At 47.1% G+C, this 17248-nt stretch overlaps 1 protein-coding gene across 3 annotated transcripts in view; it reads left to right on the forward strand.

Annotated features, from left to right (window-relative positions):
* Positions 1-16965, forward strand: part of WRAP53 (WD repeat containing antisense to TP53) — a gene marked incomplete in the record, with an annotated part of 785404 nt that extends 768439 nt beyond the window's left edge. For all 3 annotated transcript variants that reach the window (XM_044090178.1, XM_044090177.1, XM_044090176.1), the window contains 1 exon segment: positions 16375-16965. In XM_044090178.1, the coding sequence (XP_043946113.1) occupies positions 16375-16555 (181 nt within the window).
* Positions 16966-17248: the final 283 nt, after the last annotated feature.

Here is a 17248-nt window from a genome sequence, read left to right on the forward strand (position 1 = left end):
TAGTTTTTTTCCTTTTTTGTGTTCTAGGGTGGTAGGTTTAGAATTTGAGCCTTGCCTAAAAAAGGCACTATGGGGGTGGCAAGAGCCTTTGCCAATATCCGGAGCTCCAAGCTCCTCCCCCTACCCATAATCCCCTGCCAACCCTGATTGACCTCAGATCTAGTTTGCCACGGTTATCCAACAGCAGCTTGATCTACAGCTCCAGGCGTTAGAGACTTTTTGTGAGAAAAAAATTTACCTTTTTCCTCTCTTTTCTTCTGTTTTTTGGTTGAGTGTTTACAGGTCCCTTTTTGTAAAAACCCTCTCTAGTTTAACTCTATATTTTTTGTCATTTACCTCCCCCTTCCTTCGTGATTCCGTTAGGGTTGTGTGTGTGTGTGTGTGTGTGTGTGTGTGTGTGTGTGTGTGTGTGTGTGTGTGTGTGTGTGTGTGTGTGTGTTTGGGGCCTAACATGTTTTTCTCTTGTATTTAAAATGGCTGAGGCCCCAAAACCGATCTTTTCTAAGTGCACCGAGTGTGGCCATAAGCTGTCCCCGGCGGATGGCCACACTCTGTGTGTGTTGTGCCTTGGGGTTGAACACCTGTCTTCTGGTTGTTCCATCTGTGCGGCGTTCAACCCCAGGGCACTCAAGGACCGGAGGTCTAAGCTGATTCTGGCGGGTCTTCTGCCCCCGGATTCGGCTTCTACCTCCGGTCCTCCTGTGGCTCCCACTGCGGCTGCGGCGGCTGCCACTCCTGCTTCCCTCCCCCCGGCCAGGACTCAACCTCTCGCCTTAGGCCCGGAGGAGAGGGAGGCCAGGAAAGAGAAAAGGAGGGAGAAGTACCACAAGCGGCAGGCCCGACTAAGCGGTCTTCTCCCTCCAGGAATTCGGTCTCCTCCGTCTCGGATCCGGTCCCCATGCTTTTCACCGGGTCCTGAGGAGGAGATCCGATCTCCTTTAAGGTCATCGAGGCGACACTCCCGTCCCGCCTCGGTGGCCTCATCGAGATCAACCCGAAGTCTCACCGATGCAGATTTGGACCGGATGATGAGAAGATTCCTCCAGGCCCAACTGCAGATGGGAGTGCTCCTGCCCCCCCCCCCCCGGGGGGAGCTCGACCCGTTTTTTTGCCCCGATAGCTCCTTCTCCATCCCGCTTCCCGGGCTCGGAGTCGTCGGAGCCAGGCAGCCTTGGAGCCGGAGGTGTGTCGGCGCCGATAGTCTTGGGTACTTCTGCGCCGACACTTCCCTCGAGTCTGTCTGGTCCATTTTCTTCGGATCCGAGCTCTCGAAGCCGAGGGCTGAGCTTCGGATCTGGGGTTATCGGTATGCCTTTGGCTCCGTCCAGGTCGGAGCATACTGGTCCATCGGATCCGATCGCTTCGGCGCCAGCCCCGATCCGTCCGTCGGATCTGAGTGAGGGTCTGCTTTTGGATCCCAGAGAGAGCAGCTCTCCCTCGGCATTCAACGTGGTGGAGAGGACCCTGTCGAGAGATTCCAGGCCCCCAGCCCTTGCCACGGCTCCGCCCTGCACTCCTTCTCTGTTGGGCCCGACTTCCATCAGCTGGCCCCAGGGACAGCCTGCTCTGGCATCCCAGGTCGTTCCTTTGGAGCAAGACGTGGCTGGTGAGACCTCCTCGGACAGCCCTCCTGAGGAGGTTCCTCCCAAGCGAAAGTGCAAAAGGAGGCACCTGGACTCCCCCGAGTCCTTGACTGAGGACACGGATTTGGAGGAGGGGGAAGGCTCCCCAAGATCACCCCCTGAAGATGTCTCATTTGGTGACATCATAGAGATGCTCAGGATAAAGGGGGGGTGGTCTGCCCCATATCCTACCTCGGACGAATCCGTGTTCCTGGAGGCGTTTGAAGCAGGCCCATCTACCTCTTGGGTGTCCCCTCTGGCCGACCCCCTGGTAGATTTGATTACTACCAGGGCGTGGAAGGAGCCAGACACTGTGGAGCCAGTCCCCAAGCGCCCGGACAAAGTTCTTAGCCCACCGTCTGACAAGTCCCACTGGAGTAAGGGTCCCCCTGTAGATGCCATGTTGGTGGCGGCAGCCACCAAGAGGGAACTAGCTCAGGAGAGTCCCTCGGTTCATCCCCCGAGCAAGGAGTCTCGGTCGATGGACCGTTTAGGGAAGCGGGTCTTTAGTTCGGCTACCTTCTCTGTGAGGTCGCTGAACTACATGGCACATGTGCTTTGACTGCAGCGGGACCTTATCAAAGAGTACACTGCATCGCCCCCCCGAGTCCATGTCAGTGGAGGACAAGCTTTTGCACTCCACCCAGATGGCCACTCTCTGATCCATATCAAACACCTCTATGCGGTTACTGTCCCATGCCACGGAGGGAGCCGCTAGAGCCAGCGGAGCAGGCCTTGTCATGAGGCATCAGGCCTGGCTCCGGCACTGTGATTTCGCGGAACCCTTTAAGGCGTCTTTCGCTAATGCCCCTTTCGATGGCTATGCCCTTTTTGGCAAAACTGTTCGCGATACCTTGGTCCAGAGCAAGGAGGACGAGAAGACGTCTGCCGTCAGAGTCCGCTTCTCTGCTCCCCAGAGGTCCTTCTCCAAGAACCAAAAGGGACAGAAGAAGATGTGGTTCCGGAAGTCGCAACAGCCCCGTCCCGCTCCGGACTCCCAGCCCTTCTGTGGCAGAGGAGGGCAGGGTGGATGCCGCCCTAGAGGCAGAGGGGGCCCGTGGAACTTTGGATCCAGAGAACCCTTCTCGGACCAACCCACGCAACACCCTTGAGGGGTTGCCCGACTGCTCCACTCTGGAGGCAGTCTGGGGGTGTTTTCCGAAGCATCTAGCAGCTTGGGAGTCCATCATGACAGACCGCTGGGTGCTTCACATTATATCCAGAGGATATCAGATTCCCTTTTCTCTTTACACACGTAGCCCCAGATACCTCCCCGATGTTCCACCCGATCAGCGGGAGGCCGCAGCAACAGAAATTCAACAGTTGCTGGAAAAAAGAGCCATCCAACACGTCCCCCCCCCCCAGACCAGTGCAGGTCGGGGTTTTTCTCCAGGTTCTTCTTGGTGCCAAAAAAGACGGGGGACTTAAGACCTATCCTCGACCTCTCCCCCCTGAACCTGTCAGTAACCAAAGAGAAGTTCCGCATGGTCACCCTTCAATCCATTCTCCCCCTTTTGGGCGGGGGACGACTGGATGTGCTCTATAGACCTCAAGGATGCGTACTACCACATTCTGATGGACAGGTGATCCAGAAGGTTTCTCCGCTTCCGGCTAGGAGCCAGTCATTTCCAATTCAGGGTCCCTCCCTTTGGTCTCACCACAGCCCCCAGGGTGTTCACCAAAGTGTTAGCAGTGATTGCGGCCCACCTGAGGATCCAGGGAATTCAGGTCTACCCATACCTGGACGACTGGCTCCTGACCGCCCCGGCAAGGCATCTACTCTGCGCAGCCAGAAACTACTTTCTTCGTCTAGCTCCCCGGCTGGGGATCACTATCAACATAGAGAAGTCGTCTCTTATCCCGACTCAGACTATAGACTTCATAGGGGCAAGATTAGACACAAACAAGCTCCTAGCTTTCTTGACCACAGACCGGCTACGAACCCTGAGGCTACATATGCGGGCCATTCTACATTCTCCAGCTCCTCCGGCGGAATTGGTCCTGAGGGCTCTAGGCTCAATGGCGGCGGCGATCAACCTGTTGCCAATGGCGCGTTTGAACATGAGGGTCTTACAATGGACCCTCCAGGTCCAGTGGTCCTTCCTTCGATTTCCTCTGAGCCATCCCATTCCCCTCAGCAGGGCTTGCAAGAGGGCCCTCTTATGGTGGCTCCAATCTCCGAATCTCCAGGAAGGACGCCCCTTTTCTATGGCCCCTCCCCTAGCCACGGTGACCACGGACGCCTCCCGCCTCGGGTGGGGGGGACATTGTTCGGGCAGGACAGTCCAAGGCACGTGGGACCCCACTCTGCATATCAGTGTCCTAGAGATGAGGGCAGTGCTGTTAGCGTTGCAAGCACTTCAGCACCTTCTTCCTGTAGGAACTATTGCGATTCAGTCGGACAATATGTCTGTTATCTGGTACATCAACAAACAGGGGGGAACCAGGTCTTACCCACTCTGTCGAGAGGCCATGAGGGTGTGGGAAATGGCGATCTCCACCAACCGCTTTCTTATAGCAACGCACATTCCGGGGCAGTCCAACATCCTAGCGGACAGACTAAGTCGCATCATCCTGTTACCATACGAGTGGTCTCTGAATCCCGAGATAGCGAATCGGATTTTCGCTGAATGGGGTCAACCCTGTTGCGATCTCTTTGCTTCTCCTTCGAACACAAAATGTTACGACTACTTCGCTTTCATTTCCCCCTCCGGGGAACCTCCGAGAGACACTCTGGTGCATGCTTGACCTCCTGGTCTACTTTATGCTTACCCTCCTCTTCCTCTGATGCTGAAGTTTCTACAGAAAGCCAGCCGGTTGGGGAGCAGGATAATCCTCATTGCCCCATTCTGGCCTCGTCAAACCTGGTTCCCTTACCTTTGGTCTCATCTGGTGAATCCTCCTTGGATTCTGGATCCCCGTCCGGATCTAATATCCCACCCCCTAGATCTCCCAGTCCTGAATCTGGACAATCTCAAGCTCACAGCTTGGCTGCTCCAGTTCCACTTGTAGCTAGGACTCCCGGTATCTCTTCCCCAGTTAAAACTATTCTAGTAGCAGCGCACAAGTCTTCTACTAGAAAGATCTATAGTAGCAAATGGAAACGTGTCTCCATTTGGGTGGAACGTCGAAATTTGGATCCTTTCACAGCTCCTTTGCCCGCGGTATTAGACTTCCTGTCAGGGCTGTTTCATCAGGGGGCTAGCTCCTCCACAATCAAGGTTCAACTAGCAGCTATCTCTCATTATTACGTGTCAAATGAACTGGGCCCTTTGATCACCACGAAATTGTGTAAGACTTTTTTGAAGGGCACCTTTCTGCTCAGACCTCCAGTGAAGGATGTAGTCCCTCCTTGGGATTTAACAATGGTGCTTCAGGCCTTAACAGCTCCCCCATTTGAGCCTGCAGCTTCAGTAGATCTTAAATTCTTGTCATGGAAAACGGCCTTTCTTGTCGCTATCACCTCGGCTCGAAGGCCCTCTGTGTAAAACCCCCATATTTGACTTTTCACAAGGATAGAGTTTACCTCAGGACCAATCCCTCCTTTCTTCCCAAGATTGCCTCTGAATCGAATATTAACCAGTCCATCAACCTACCAGTCTTCTTCCCTAATTACCAAAACAAAGGGGAATACAAATTACACTCACTGGATGTGCATAGACAACTTTGCTTCTACATCCACAGGACATCTGGTCATAGGCAATCTGACCAGTTGTTCGTCGTCTTCGCCAAATTTAACTTGGGTAAATCTGTGTCTAAAGTCACGCTGTCTAGATGGATTTCGCAGTGTATCCTTTTAGCATATGAAAGTTCTGGCAGGCCCGCACCTCAGGGAATCCATGCCCACTCTACTCGGTCTATGTCTATTTCTGCGGATTTTAGAGCTAGAGTCTCTTTGGATGATATTTGTTCGGCAGCCACTTGGGCCTCATCTCATACCTTTATCAATCACTATAAATTGGACATTATCTCCAGAGGGAGAGCATCCTTTGGCTCTGCAGTGCTCCAGAACATCCTTCCATGAAGGCCGCCCAAGGTTCAGGTAGCTGGGTCTCCGTCCCATAGGTTGCTGCACAAATGAAGTTAACTACTTCAGATTAAGAAGTTATGTACTCACCATAACGTTCCATCTGAGTAGGTAAACTTCATTTGTCAGCTACCATCCCTCCCTCCTGCCCCCTCACTTATGAATGTTTTCATACTCAGGTCCATGGGTGTTACCCACTTTGTCTTGAAAGTATTAGTCTTCGAGCAGTATCTGCTTTTGGGCAAACTTGATCTGAGGTCAGTCAGGGTTAGCAGGGGATTATGGGTAGGGGGAGGAGCTTGGAGCTCGGATCTAAAGCTGTTGAAAACTGCCGGCTCGGATCCGAATCCCATAGGTTGCTGACAAATGAAGTTTACCTACTCAGATGGAACGTTATGGTGAGTACATAACTTCTTATTCCCATCATACCTTGTCTAAGGGCAGAGTTCCTTTGGTGGGCAGAGGCATGCAACCACAACAAGGGACTTCCTTTCACTCAACCCCTTACCTCCCAAACCCTGACAACAGATGCATCAGAGTATGTATGGGGGGCTCACATGGCAGGCACATGCATTCAAGGCAAATAGAGCGCAGGACAAATTCCCCTGCATATCAATCAAAAAGAGATGTTAACTGTACAGAATGCTCTGACAGCCTTCAAATACCTTATCCTTTCAGGACAGCTCCTGATAAAGACAGACAACACCACAATTATGTGGTACATAAACAAGCAGGGGGGAACTCATTCTTACCCACTTTGCAGGTTAGCCATGGCCTTGTGGAGCACAGCCTTGAGCAACCAAGTGTACCTGCAAGCTCTATTCCTGCCAGGCAAACCAAATTCACTGGCAGACGACTTAAGAAGAAACCTGCTGGACCCACACGAGTGGAAACTGGAACCCAACTCATTCAAACTTCTAATCCAGAGGTGGGGGACACTGGAGGTGGACCTCTTCGTCTCCCCCCAAAACCACCAATTGAGCAAATGTTGCACCAGGAATCCTCAGCAGAGCCTGGAAGGTGGATGTCCTATTCTTTACATGGGAAAATCTCTCAATTTATGCCTTTCCTCCTCTGCCCCTACTCTCAAAAGTACTACTCAAGATCAAACAGGACAGGCCAAGGACAATCCTTATTGCCCCAGACTGGCCATGCCAGCACTGGTACCCACTCCTACGCAACAGCAGTGCCACCCTGGCACCTACATCAGACCCCTTCCCTGCTATGTCAGCAGGAGGGACAGATTTTGCATCCATAGCTACAAACCCTAAACCTTGCAGCCTGGCTTATCCCCTGAATACACCACCAGCAATCCTCAGCAAATGGATGCTGGACGTCATCCTTTTAGCCAGAAGGCCTAGTAATAGAAAATACTGTGCTGAAAACTGGAAAAGATATTGTTCTTGGAGTCGGTCTCAAGGAAAGGACACAGCCGTGCCCACCTTACCTCAAAGCCTTGATTACCTAGCAGAGCTGCTCCACGGAGGCCTATCCTTCTCATCCATTAAGATTCATGCCTCTGCCATCTCAGCTCATTATAATACTGAGCCATTTCTCTTTTCTCATCCTCATCAAACAGTTCCTGAAAGGAGCTAACAATTTAAGGCCCCCTAGGAGAGCTCCCACCCCAGCCTGGGACCTTAACTTTGTACTGGAAAAGCTCACGCTTCCCCCTTTTGAACCAGCTGCTTCAACAGAGTTAAAATTCCTCTCTTGGAAAACAGCCTTACTTCTAGCCTTCAATTCAGCAAGAAGAGTGTCTGAGTTACAGACACTAGTGGCTGTGGAAACCTTCAATATTTTCCATGCTGACAGGGTTTCCCTCAGGACTAGCCCATCATTTATGTCCAAGGTGGTATCCAGTGTGACTTTAAACCAATCCATCCATTTGCCAACCTTTTTCCCTAATCCTCAGAATAAAGGGGAAAGGATCCTGCACTCCTTGGACGTGCACAGACAGTTCAGGTTCTACCTTGACAGGACTAAACCTTTAAGAAAATCTGACCAGCTGCTAGTCAGCTTTGCTACAGAGGCAGAGGGCAAGGCCATTTCAAAGCAAACCATTTCCAAATGGATAGCACACTGCATCCATTTCTGCTACAAGCACCATGGAAAACCTACCCCACAGGGGATCAGAACTCATTCCACTAGGGCTACTTCAACCTCTACAGCATTTCTTAGGGGAGACCCTACCAGGGACATACTGGAAGCTTCAACCTGGAGTTCTGTACACACCTTCACCAAGCATTACCACTTACCTATTTTTTCTAAATCCAGAGCCGGATTTACTACAGCAGTCTTACAAGGCCTGCTAGCCAGCCCTAACACTTCTTGACTGCCTTCACCCTTCCTCAGCTTTGGGAATCAGCCCAAGTGTGATGACTGCAACAGTGAACCACGAAGAGCATAGTACAGTTGTGTACACTTACCATAAATGTAGATGTTCGAGTGTATTCACTGTTGCAGTTCTGGTTTCCCTTCCTCCAGCCCCCTGGCTTTCTCTATCCTTTCTACCTATCCTCTTTATGGCCATATTTTATGTCAGGAGTATTTACTTTTTGCTGGAGGTGTTCCACACCATTTAATAGCTTCCTATTTTGGGGGCTCCTGACATTTGGGGCAAGAAAAACTGATGTAATGGTGTCAGCTGCTTGTTTTATACCCCTTACAACCTGATGTCATGGAAGAAGTGACAGCATCTGATGCAGAAATCCAAGACTCTGGTATTCGGGCCGACTGAGGGCTACCTGCAGGTAGATAACCCAAGTGTGATGACTGCAACAGTGAATACACTCGAACATCTACATTTATGGTAAGTGTACACAACTGTACTTTCTCCTTTGTGACCCACCTTCCCAGGTGCTTACTGAAGATGCCCAGAACAGGGGGCAGATGACTTAAAACTGTGGAAGATGTGTGTCATTTCTTCCCCTTCTGTAATCCCTCCCAGTTCTTAAAGGGAAAGAAGGCTTCCAGACACCAAGTTGCCACATCAGCTAATTCCCCTCCCAAATGTTACCTGTGAAGTGTCCAAAGTGGGCATGTGTTCAGCCTGCCACTCAGCCTACCTGCCTACAGTCAGGAAGTTTTGGTAAGAGGACAGTTGAGGAGTTGCCTCAGCCCGTGGAGCCACCATAGTTCACACACACACACACACACACACACACATATATATATATATATATATATATATATATATATATATATATATATATATATTCTGGATGTCTTAGAGTTTTTCAGGTCATCTTTGACTTATCGTATTGTGACAGGTTAGTTGGGTCAGAGGTACCTCTTGGCTGTATCTCACTTTCTGCGAAGAAGCTACAGAAACTACCCAAAGGGAGAAAAGGGGGTCTTACAATTAAAGGTTTTACTCTAATCTTTCCCATTGTGCAGGAGGAAGGGGGTGGAGACATGGATGACACCAGGTTTTAGAGCTTAGTAACTTCAGCCTTCACATCATTCAGTTCAAGTCACGTGAAGTTACTTCTCTACATGAACTGACAGCTGTGTTATCCTTTTTCAAGTCTTGCTGCTGCTGTTTCCACAAGGCCTTTGGGTAATATCATTTAATGCAATAGATGACTGTCATGGAAGTTTCTGCTCTTTGCTGTTTGTAACTATGGCACCACTAGAAAGTGCCATCTCTTTATCTTTTTTTTTTTTTTGCCCACGTGGTCTTCAAAAGAATGCTAGAGACTTTGCAGTCGAGTATTCTTTTTTTAAGTTAACTAGGCTTCTAGTTGTTGCCCCCTCTCCCCCACATGCTCTTGTCACTAGTAAATAGAGCCACTTTCCTGTTTCAGTCTGAGGTCTCTGTCCTTCATCTTAGTGCAGTGTGCTTTATTCATAAAGGTAATTCTGGGTTCCCTCCAGAGCTTTCGCTTCCTCCCACCATAGGTTCATAGGTAGGTACTGGGCTATTGGCCCTAGGGCCTATATAAGCCTAGCCAAAAAATGTACCCTGGCTTTCGCCACCCAAGAAAATTATTTTCCTGTGCCCCTGTCGAGCAGAGCCACAGAAGTGATCCCTGGGGTGAATTTCCCATTTCCCATCCAGTCATCAAGATTTTTCTTGAAGAGTGCTATTGACATAGATAGGTAGTCTGTTCCAGAGTATGGGAAGTCTCTGGGACAGGAATCTATCCCTCCAGCATGTTCTGTTTATTGTGGTGACAAGGTTTAGGTCCCTAGAGCGTGTAGCTCGGAGGGATTGGGATTTCTTTAAGTGGAGCATGTTCGACAGCTCTGGGTTTGACATAGCTTTGTATGTTAGGCAGAGATCACCCCTGAGTAGGCGATATGCGATGGAGTAAAGCTGTAGTTTTTTGAGACGGTCTGCGTACGGCATCTGTTTGAGGCCAGTAATCCTCTTTGTGAGGTATTTCTGTGGTCTTTCCAGTTGTTGTAGATGTCTTGTGAGGTACATACCAAAAGGAGCATTGTACTCTATAATGGGTCTAATGAGTGATGAGTAGAGGGGAACAATGACCTCTTTTCTGGATGAGAATCCTTTTGTGATGAGATGAGCCATGTAGAAGGATTTCCTGACCACTGTGGCGATGTGATTATCAAAGGAGAGGCTACTGTCCACCTGTGTCCCAAGTTCTCTTATCACATTTTCAGCATTAAGTAGACTACCAGCTATGTGGTAGTTCATGGGTACAGAGTTTTTACCAAAGGGGATGACAATACACTTTTTGGCATTGAGCTTCAGGCCATGGCTTTGACACCAGGTATCTGTCTCAGTGAGGCCCTTTTGTAGTTTGTCCACATCATTAGGAGTTTCAATTATGGCTCCTAGTTTGCAGTCATCTGCAAACTTTGTTAGCCAAAGACCTTCTGTGTTCACCTGCACTTCAGAGAAGTAGATACCAAACAGGAGAGGACCCAGGACTGAACCCTGTGGTACTCCACTTGTCACTGGTCTGAAGTCGGATTTGGAATCCGCTACTTTCACAGTGTGAGTTCTGTCCATGAGCCAGTTGGCAACCCATCTTGTGACATAGGGATTTATACCTAGTTTAGTGAGCTTATCTATAATTCCAGAGTGGGGGATGGTGTAGAAAGCCTTGGCGAGATCTAGATAAGCTGTGTGAACCATTTTACCCTCATCTATGGCTTTGGTGACTGCTTCAAAGAAGTCAATCAGGTTTAGGAGACATGATCTGCCTTTTACAAATCCAAACAGGGTAGGGTCCAGAGTTTGAAGATTACCAATGTCTTTGTTTATGAGTTCCACGATGATACATTCCATGGCCTTGCAGACCAAGCTCATCAGGCTAATGGGGCGGTAGTTCCCAGTGTCCGTCGTGGCTCCCCCTTTGTGGAGTGGGATAACCGTTGCGGTGCATCATTCACTGGGTACAAAGCCTGAGGTGAGGCTATGATTGAACATGGTACTTGGGTGTAGGGTGTCAGTTCATTCTGTAGTTCGTGTAGAACGCAGCCTGGGATATTGTCATGTCCCATGGATGCTGTGTTCTTGGCTTTGGAGAGTGTGTTTTTTACCTGTGCAGCCGTGATTATAGGAACTTTGCATTCTTCCGGTATAGAGATGGGCCCTCTAGGGGGTGAGAGGGGGGTAAAGTTAGCACTGAACTGTTGGCAATATCAGTTGGTTCTGTATATTTAGTGCCATTGTGCTGTAACTCAGAGCAGATCTGAGTGTTCCCATTGAGATTCTTGACATAGCTATAGAATGCTTTGTGGTTGTCTTTAGAGTCAGTGGCAATTTTGTTTTCGTAACTAGCTTTGGAGCAGAGGACCACCAGATTGGCTTCCTTTTTTTGGAGGACAACATCTTGGTTCTATTAGGGAGAGCATGATCCATGCACTCGTGTAAGTGCTTATAAAGTGCATTTGTGTAGGATTCAGCAATCATACCTCTATTGTCCATCTGCATGGGTGTCGTGAAGTTTGCTACTTCTGTCGTAAGAAGTGTGAAGTTGGCTTTGGAGAATTTTTTTACGATGGTTGCGATGGTTTCCCTAATTGGGGGTGGGGTTGGGATGTGGATGTCTAGGCTGATTAGCTTGTGGTCGGATCTGACCATGAGGAATTGACCTCTGGTGTGGAACACCAGTTTCCCATGTTGGTAATGACCAGGTCTAGGATATTGCTGCCCCTGGTGGGGGTGTGAATAAGTTGATCCAAGGCGTTGGAATTTATGAATTCTAGAAAACCTTGAGCAAAAGGGTTGGTACATGAGTAATTTTCCCAGTTAATGATGGGGTAGTTGAAATCGCCCATTATTAGGGTGTTGGGTTGTACCCTAATACTTTCCAGTGTATCAAGAAATGAGGAGTGGGAATCCTGGGGCATGGTGGGGGGTCTGTAGCAAGCTACAATTTGGATTGCGGTCTTGCCCAGAGTTAGTTGCACTTGGATAATCTCGGATGCATTATGCTGTGCAACTAGCCTGGAGGTGTGGATATCCTTAATAAATATGGACATGCCTCCGCCTTTAGTGCTTCATTCTGGGTTAGGTGGCCGAAAGGTGTGGTATGAATTGTAGCCTGGTAATGCAAGGGTACTCTCTGGAGCTTTGAACCAGTCTCTGTCACTGCACAGATGTCAGTGTTCTCCATTTTAAGGAGTGCCTAGAGTGAGTGCATTTTGAGGTTTAGACTTCTAGCATTGAGTAGCATTGCCCTCAGATTTTTCTTGCTTGTACCGGTTATGGTGGTGACTTTGTCATTTGAACCTTGCCTAAAAAAGGCACTATAGGGGTGGCAAGAGCCTTAGCCAGTATCTGGAATCCTAAGGGCGACAGGTGCAGGCCATCTCTGGCAAAGCATCGTGGTCTGTCGATCATGTCGTCCCAGGCAGATAAATACTGGATCCCCTTAGAATGACACCAGAAGCTTAGCCAATTGTTGAAGTCAGTCATTTTGTCCTTGTACTGTGGTATCATTCTGGGTGATGGCAGGATGCTACTCAGGGTTAGGGTCATACCTGCCTGGGATACAAGATCGGAGAGCTCCTCCATGTCCCTTTTCATGTAGTCCAGGGAAGTACGTCTCAGGTCATTCACACCAACATGGACAATGACAGTGTCATATTTGTACTTATTGTGGAGTGACCTGAGTGCATGCGTTATGTGGTGGATCCTGGCACCAGACAGGCAGCTGACAGTAACTTTCTCCTTGTTTAGTCTAGTGAGTGTAACATCAGTGTGCCTGACTATAGAGTCACCTTTGACTAGAGTGTTGGGTATGTTGTTATGCCTTATTCGCTGTGTTTGAGTGCACACTGTTTGTGGACTATGTGTCATTTGGGTTGTGTTGGGGGGTGGAGTTTGCTTGCGTTTATGCTTTGGATGTCCCTGATGCTTGGGCAGGTTTTTATTGAGAGCCTCTGCGAATGTAGGTGTGTGTTTTGTGTTTCTATGTGTGTGTTTTGGTGGTGTAGGTTTTGAGGGACTATGTGATGAGTGTGGTGTGGTGCAAGTGTTTACCTTCTCCTCTTGACTGTCTAGTCCAGTCTTGGGTGAAGAGAGCTTTGCTTCCAGTTTGGCTATATAAGTGCATCTCTCACAGGTTGTAGTGTTGGGTGGTAGGAGGAGAGGGTTGTCTGTGTACATGACACAATTGCTGCATTGCCCCAAGATGCCCAGATTCATCAGGTAGACAGGAGAAATGGAGAGGTCTCAGGAGCATTTAGCCTTCTAGATGAGTCATCAGACTGGTGCAGGCTTGAATCTGTTACACTTCCTGTGTCAGCAGTAAATTTTCCATTTCACCTTGGCCCACCTTAATGTGCAAGTTGGTGGATGGTTTCACTGCTAGTTGCTACAGATTCTGCTGCAGTTCCATTTTAGATTTGCTGCCTCTTTTGAATCCTTGCAGTTGCTCCATGAATTGGAGGATGTTGACTCCAGCCTGGACAAATGTTTTCCCTTTATTGTTGTCCTCATTTCCACCCCGTGCATTAGAAGTATTTTGAAGGGGAGGGAGTTCACATTTAGTCCAAGGCTGTTAAAGGTATTGTCACGTAAGCCTTGTTGCACTAATAGTGATCTTCCTGATCTTGCAGTCTCTGGAAGCTCTTTTGAAGCCAGAGCATTAATCACATTGCTTAGCCACTCCTATGGTATCCGAATTAGCAAGTGTTGCTTTTGCTTTATTCACCAGGGAAGAAAATGGTATGGTTGTGGACTACTAGCAGACTTTCATGGTGACAGTCAACATCCTAAGGTATTCCAGCTTACTGGCAAGACACCCTGAGGTATGACTCCATTTGTTTAGTGTTCTGTTTTCAAAGAAGCAGTGTTTGCGTCATTTTCTGACAGTGGGGTACCCTGTAAATCCACATTTACTTTTGGAGAGGAAGCATTTCTGCTCATATTCTACTTCCTCTAACATGGTATATGCAGAGGGCCCTTGGGTGTTTTTTCCATAGTAATGAAATATTCCTGTATGTCTTCACAATTCAATTATTGGTTGAGTTCCAGGTGAAAAGGACAAAACTTGCTCTCTTTACTCTATTATAGTAAGTCTTCTAAACATGGCCTTTTTCTAGATTATTATAGTCTAAATGCTGGAAACTTCAGAGCTTTAACAGGGTGATCACCTCCATCTTAAAGTGTGGCTGCTCCATTATTCCCTTTGCATCCACCACCTTTCCTCAGAGAGCTATCAGGGATTTTGGTGGAGGCCAGAAAAGAAGCAGATTTCCAGTTTGATCACCTATCAAGCTAAGTGGATGAGTTTCTCAATCTGGCTCAAGAAGTACTCCCTCCTTCCCCCTTGGTCTGTGAATCGTTCAGTGCACTTGACATATTTTTGGCAGTTTTTAATCTAGGTTTTGATTACTGTTTTAGTCAGAACTTTAATTGTAAACTGGTTAAGCAACTTTTGAAGGGTGTCTTTATTTTCTGTTGTCAACTGAATACTGTCTTTTCTTCAGGACCTAAATTCAGTATTCAAGTATTGCATCTACCCGGTGGTGGTACTGCGGTAGCGTTGTCGCCTCACAGTTAGACGTTGCCCATTCGATTCTCAGAGTGTCTTCTGTGTGGCGACATGTGTGAATGGGCGTTCCTTCGGTGAAGGTTGTGTGCTAGGCCCGGCAAGCCAGCACGTAAAAATCTACTGCCAATCATTAGCGGACCGGAGTTCCGCTGTGGCGACCCCTAACCAGGAAAAGCCGAAAGGCACAAACATTGCATCTACCCTTTGAAACAGCTGGTACAGATCTATCCATTGCCTCTTCAGATTCTTACTAACATCTTTGCTTTGTTTTCTACAAGGACTGACGTTTGTCTAGTTGGTCAGATTCTAGCTTCTTCTCTAAAGTCGTGCCAGTCCTTCAGCTCAGCATACAAATGCATACAAATATTTTGGGCAGAAGCAATAATGCCCTTCTAGACTGCCAGTGTACCAAAACAGTCACCCCCTCTTAGTAATTGTTCAAGGGGTTGTTAAAAATATCAAAACTTATACTTTAATATAGTTTGGTAGTCTATTTCATGCATCAGCTGCTTTTTTGGAGAACGAATTAGTATATTTCTCTTTCCTGTATAATCTCTTACACAGTTCTGATAATGCTCTGCTACTCTTTGTTATAGTGTTATAACTACCATTGACAATTGGTTTATATGATCTTAAAAACTCAAAGCTGGGTCTCCCCATATACCCAGCTCCTTAAATAAATCCCCTATTTCAATCACTGTGTGCTACATTAAATATTCACTCGTCAGTCTCTCTCAAGTCTCATACGATTAGTTTTTGGTTTATTTTATTGGGATTTTATTCTCCTGTGCCTAAATGGTCAATTTAGTCAAGTTATTTTGCAAACGTGTCCTATCTGTACCTATAAATTTTATACCCAGGTTTTTCACTGTTTCTTTACCTTCATAGGATGTATGTAGATAGGTAGATTGATTTGCTGTATATTTCGTAGGCTTTTGCTCTTGCTCTTGGGAGGGCCGCTGTTAGTAAGCTGCCAAGAAGACTTTTCCATTAAGGATTGCTAACTGCATTGCCCTCTGTCATCAAAAGGTCAACAGTTGATTAGACTCATTAGACTGTTTGGTGAAAGGACATTCCAAAAGGGTATGCTGCTTTCATTACTCCTGTTCTCCACAGCCCTGAAGCAGACATTTGTGTCTAGCAACTTGATTGTGTGTTAATTTCTTCTTTGAGCTGCAAAGCCAGACTAGCAGGTTTGTGTTTTGGTAAGACTGTTATGCAGGGCATTTTGCCTGAGAAGCACCTTCTGACTTTCAAGATCCTTATACCTCTGAGGTTGAGACATTTTCTTGGATTTTCCTAACTTTTTCACTTGGTGCCAAATGCATTAAGTAAGATATGAATAGCTATAGAGCTATTCTCCATAGTATTTGATGATCAGATGGATTTTATGCACTGGTGGTATTTCAACCTTTTATACATTTTGTGTGAGATGATGTAGGTACTTTGTCATGCCAGCAAGTATTTCTTGTATGCGTTATCCCATTTTTAAATGGAGTCAACAACTAGGGATCATGGTGGCATGTGCCCCTTGGTCCTACTAATGGGGCACCAAGCATATCTGCCTTGTGAGTAGGAGCAGAGATTTCAAGGGAAAAAAAAGTAAGACTGAATACAAGAAATACCAGCCATTCTACCCAGTGCAGTAGGCCTTCTCAAGAATAAACATGTGTGGTGTTTGCTGTGATATGCATATTCCTATCGTCTTGTTTTAATCTTTTTTTTTTATTTATTTTTTTTTTAACAGCTTGCACCCCACTATGCCATTACTGGCTACAGCTTCAGGGCAGCGTAAGTTTCCTGAGCCTTCTGACAGCAGTGATGAGGGAGAGAATGATGGTGTAATCATGACTCAACGCCACATCACAGGCGAGAATTCTCTGCAGCTGTGGTGGTGTGCTTCCAATACTGACAAAGCTGAAGACTGATCCAGAATACCCATCTGTAAATTGTTCTGCATAGAATAAGAATGTCATTATGCACAATGCACACCCTTTTTTTTGTCAAGTACACAGTGTTGTATATTAACAGTAGCTGCTGAAAAAAAGTTTCATTAACCACCCCCCCGGATGTGGGCTTTCTGTGATGTACAGTATCTTGCAGGCTTGCTTTAAGATCTGCGGTGGAACCATTTGTGAAAGAATGATTGTTAGTAAGTTACTGATTAGAAAACTATAAGCTGACTTTTATTTAATTTTGAGCAGCATTTTAGTAATTGTGCTTTTTATACATGGTGACAGCTGTAAAATAATTGCACCAGTGTGCCCATATTCTGCTGCAACTAGTCGTCTATTAGCTTTACAGCCATCATAAATACATTTTGATTGTGGTTTAATAAGTTTGTGTATATGTATCTATGTCTATACACACACACACGCTAATGCTTATTTAAGAACAAGACTAAAATAGAAAGTATGGCAAAAATTGCAATGACATAACGTTAGAGCTTCAAAGTTATGAAACACAACAGTTTTTTCTAAATTTTTTCCAGGTGCCTACACCTCCAAAACCCCCATGCAGTGGACTTTGTCCCCCCACATCCCTCACACTATATATAATCAAATTTTGGGTATTAATAATTTGGGATAAGGGAGAAAATTTTATTAAAATGTGCCTGATTT

Source organism: Protopterus annectens, chromosome 12.part0 (genome assembly GCF_019279795.1).
Source record: "Protopterus annectens isolate FY-2018-M chromosome 12.part0, PAN1.0, whole genome shotgun sequence".
Taxonomy (NCBI): Eukaryota; Metazoa; Chordata; order Ceratodontiformes; family Protopteridae; genus Protopterus; species Protopterus annectens.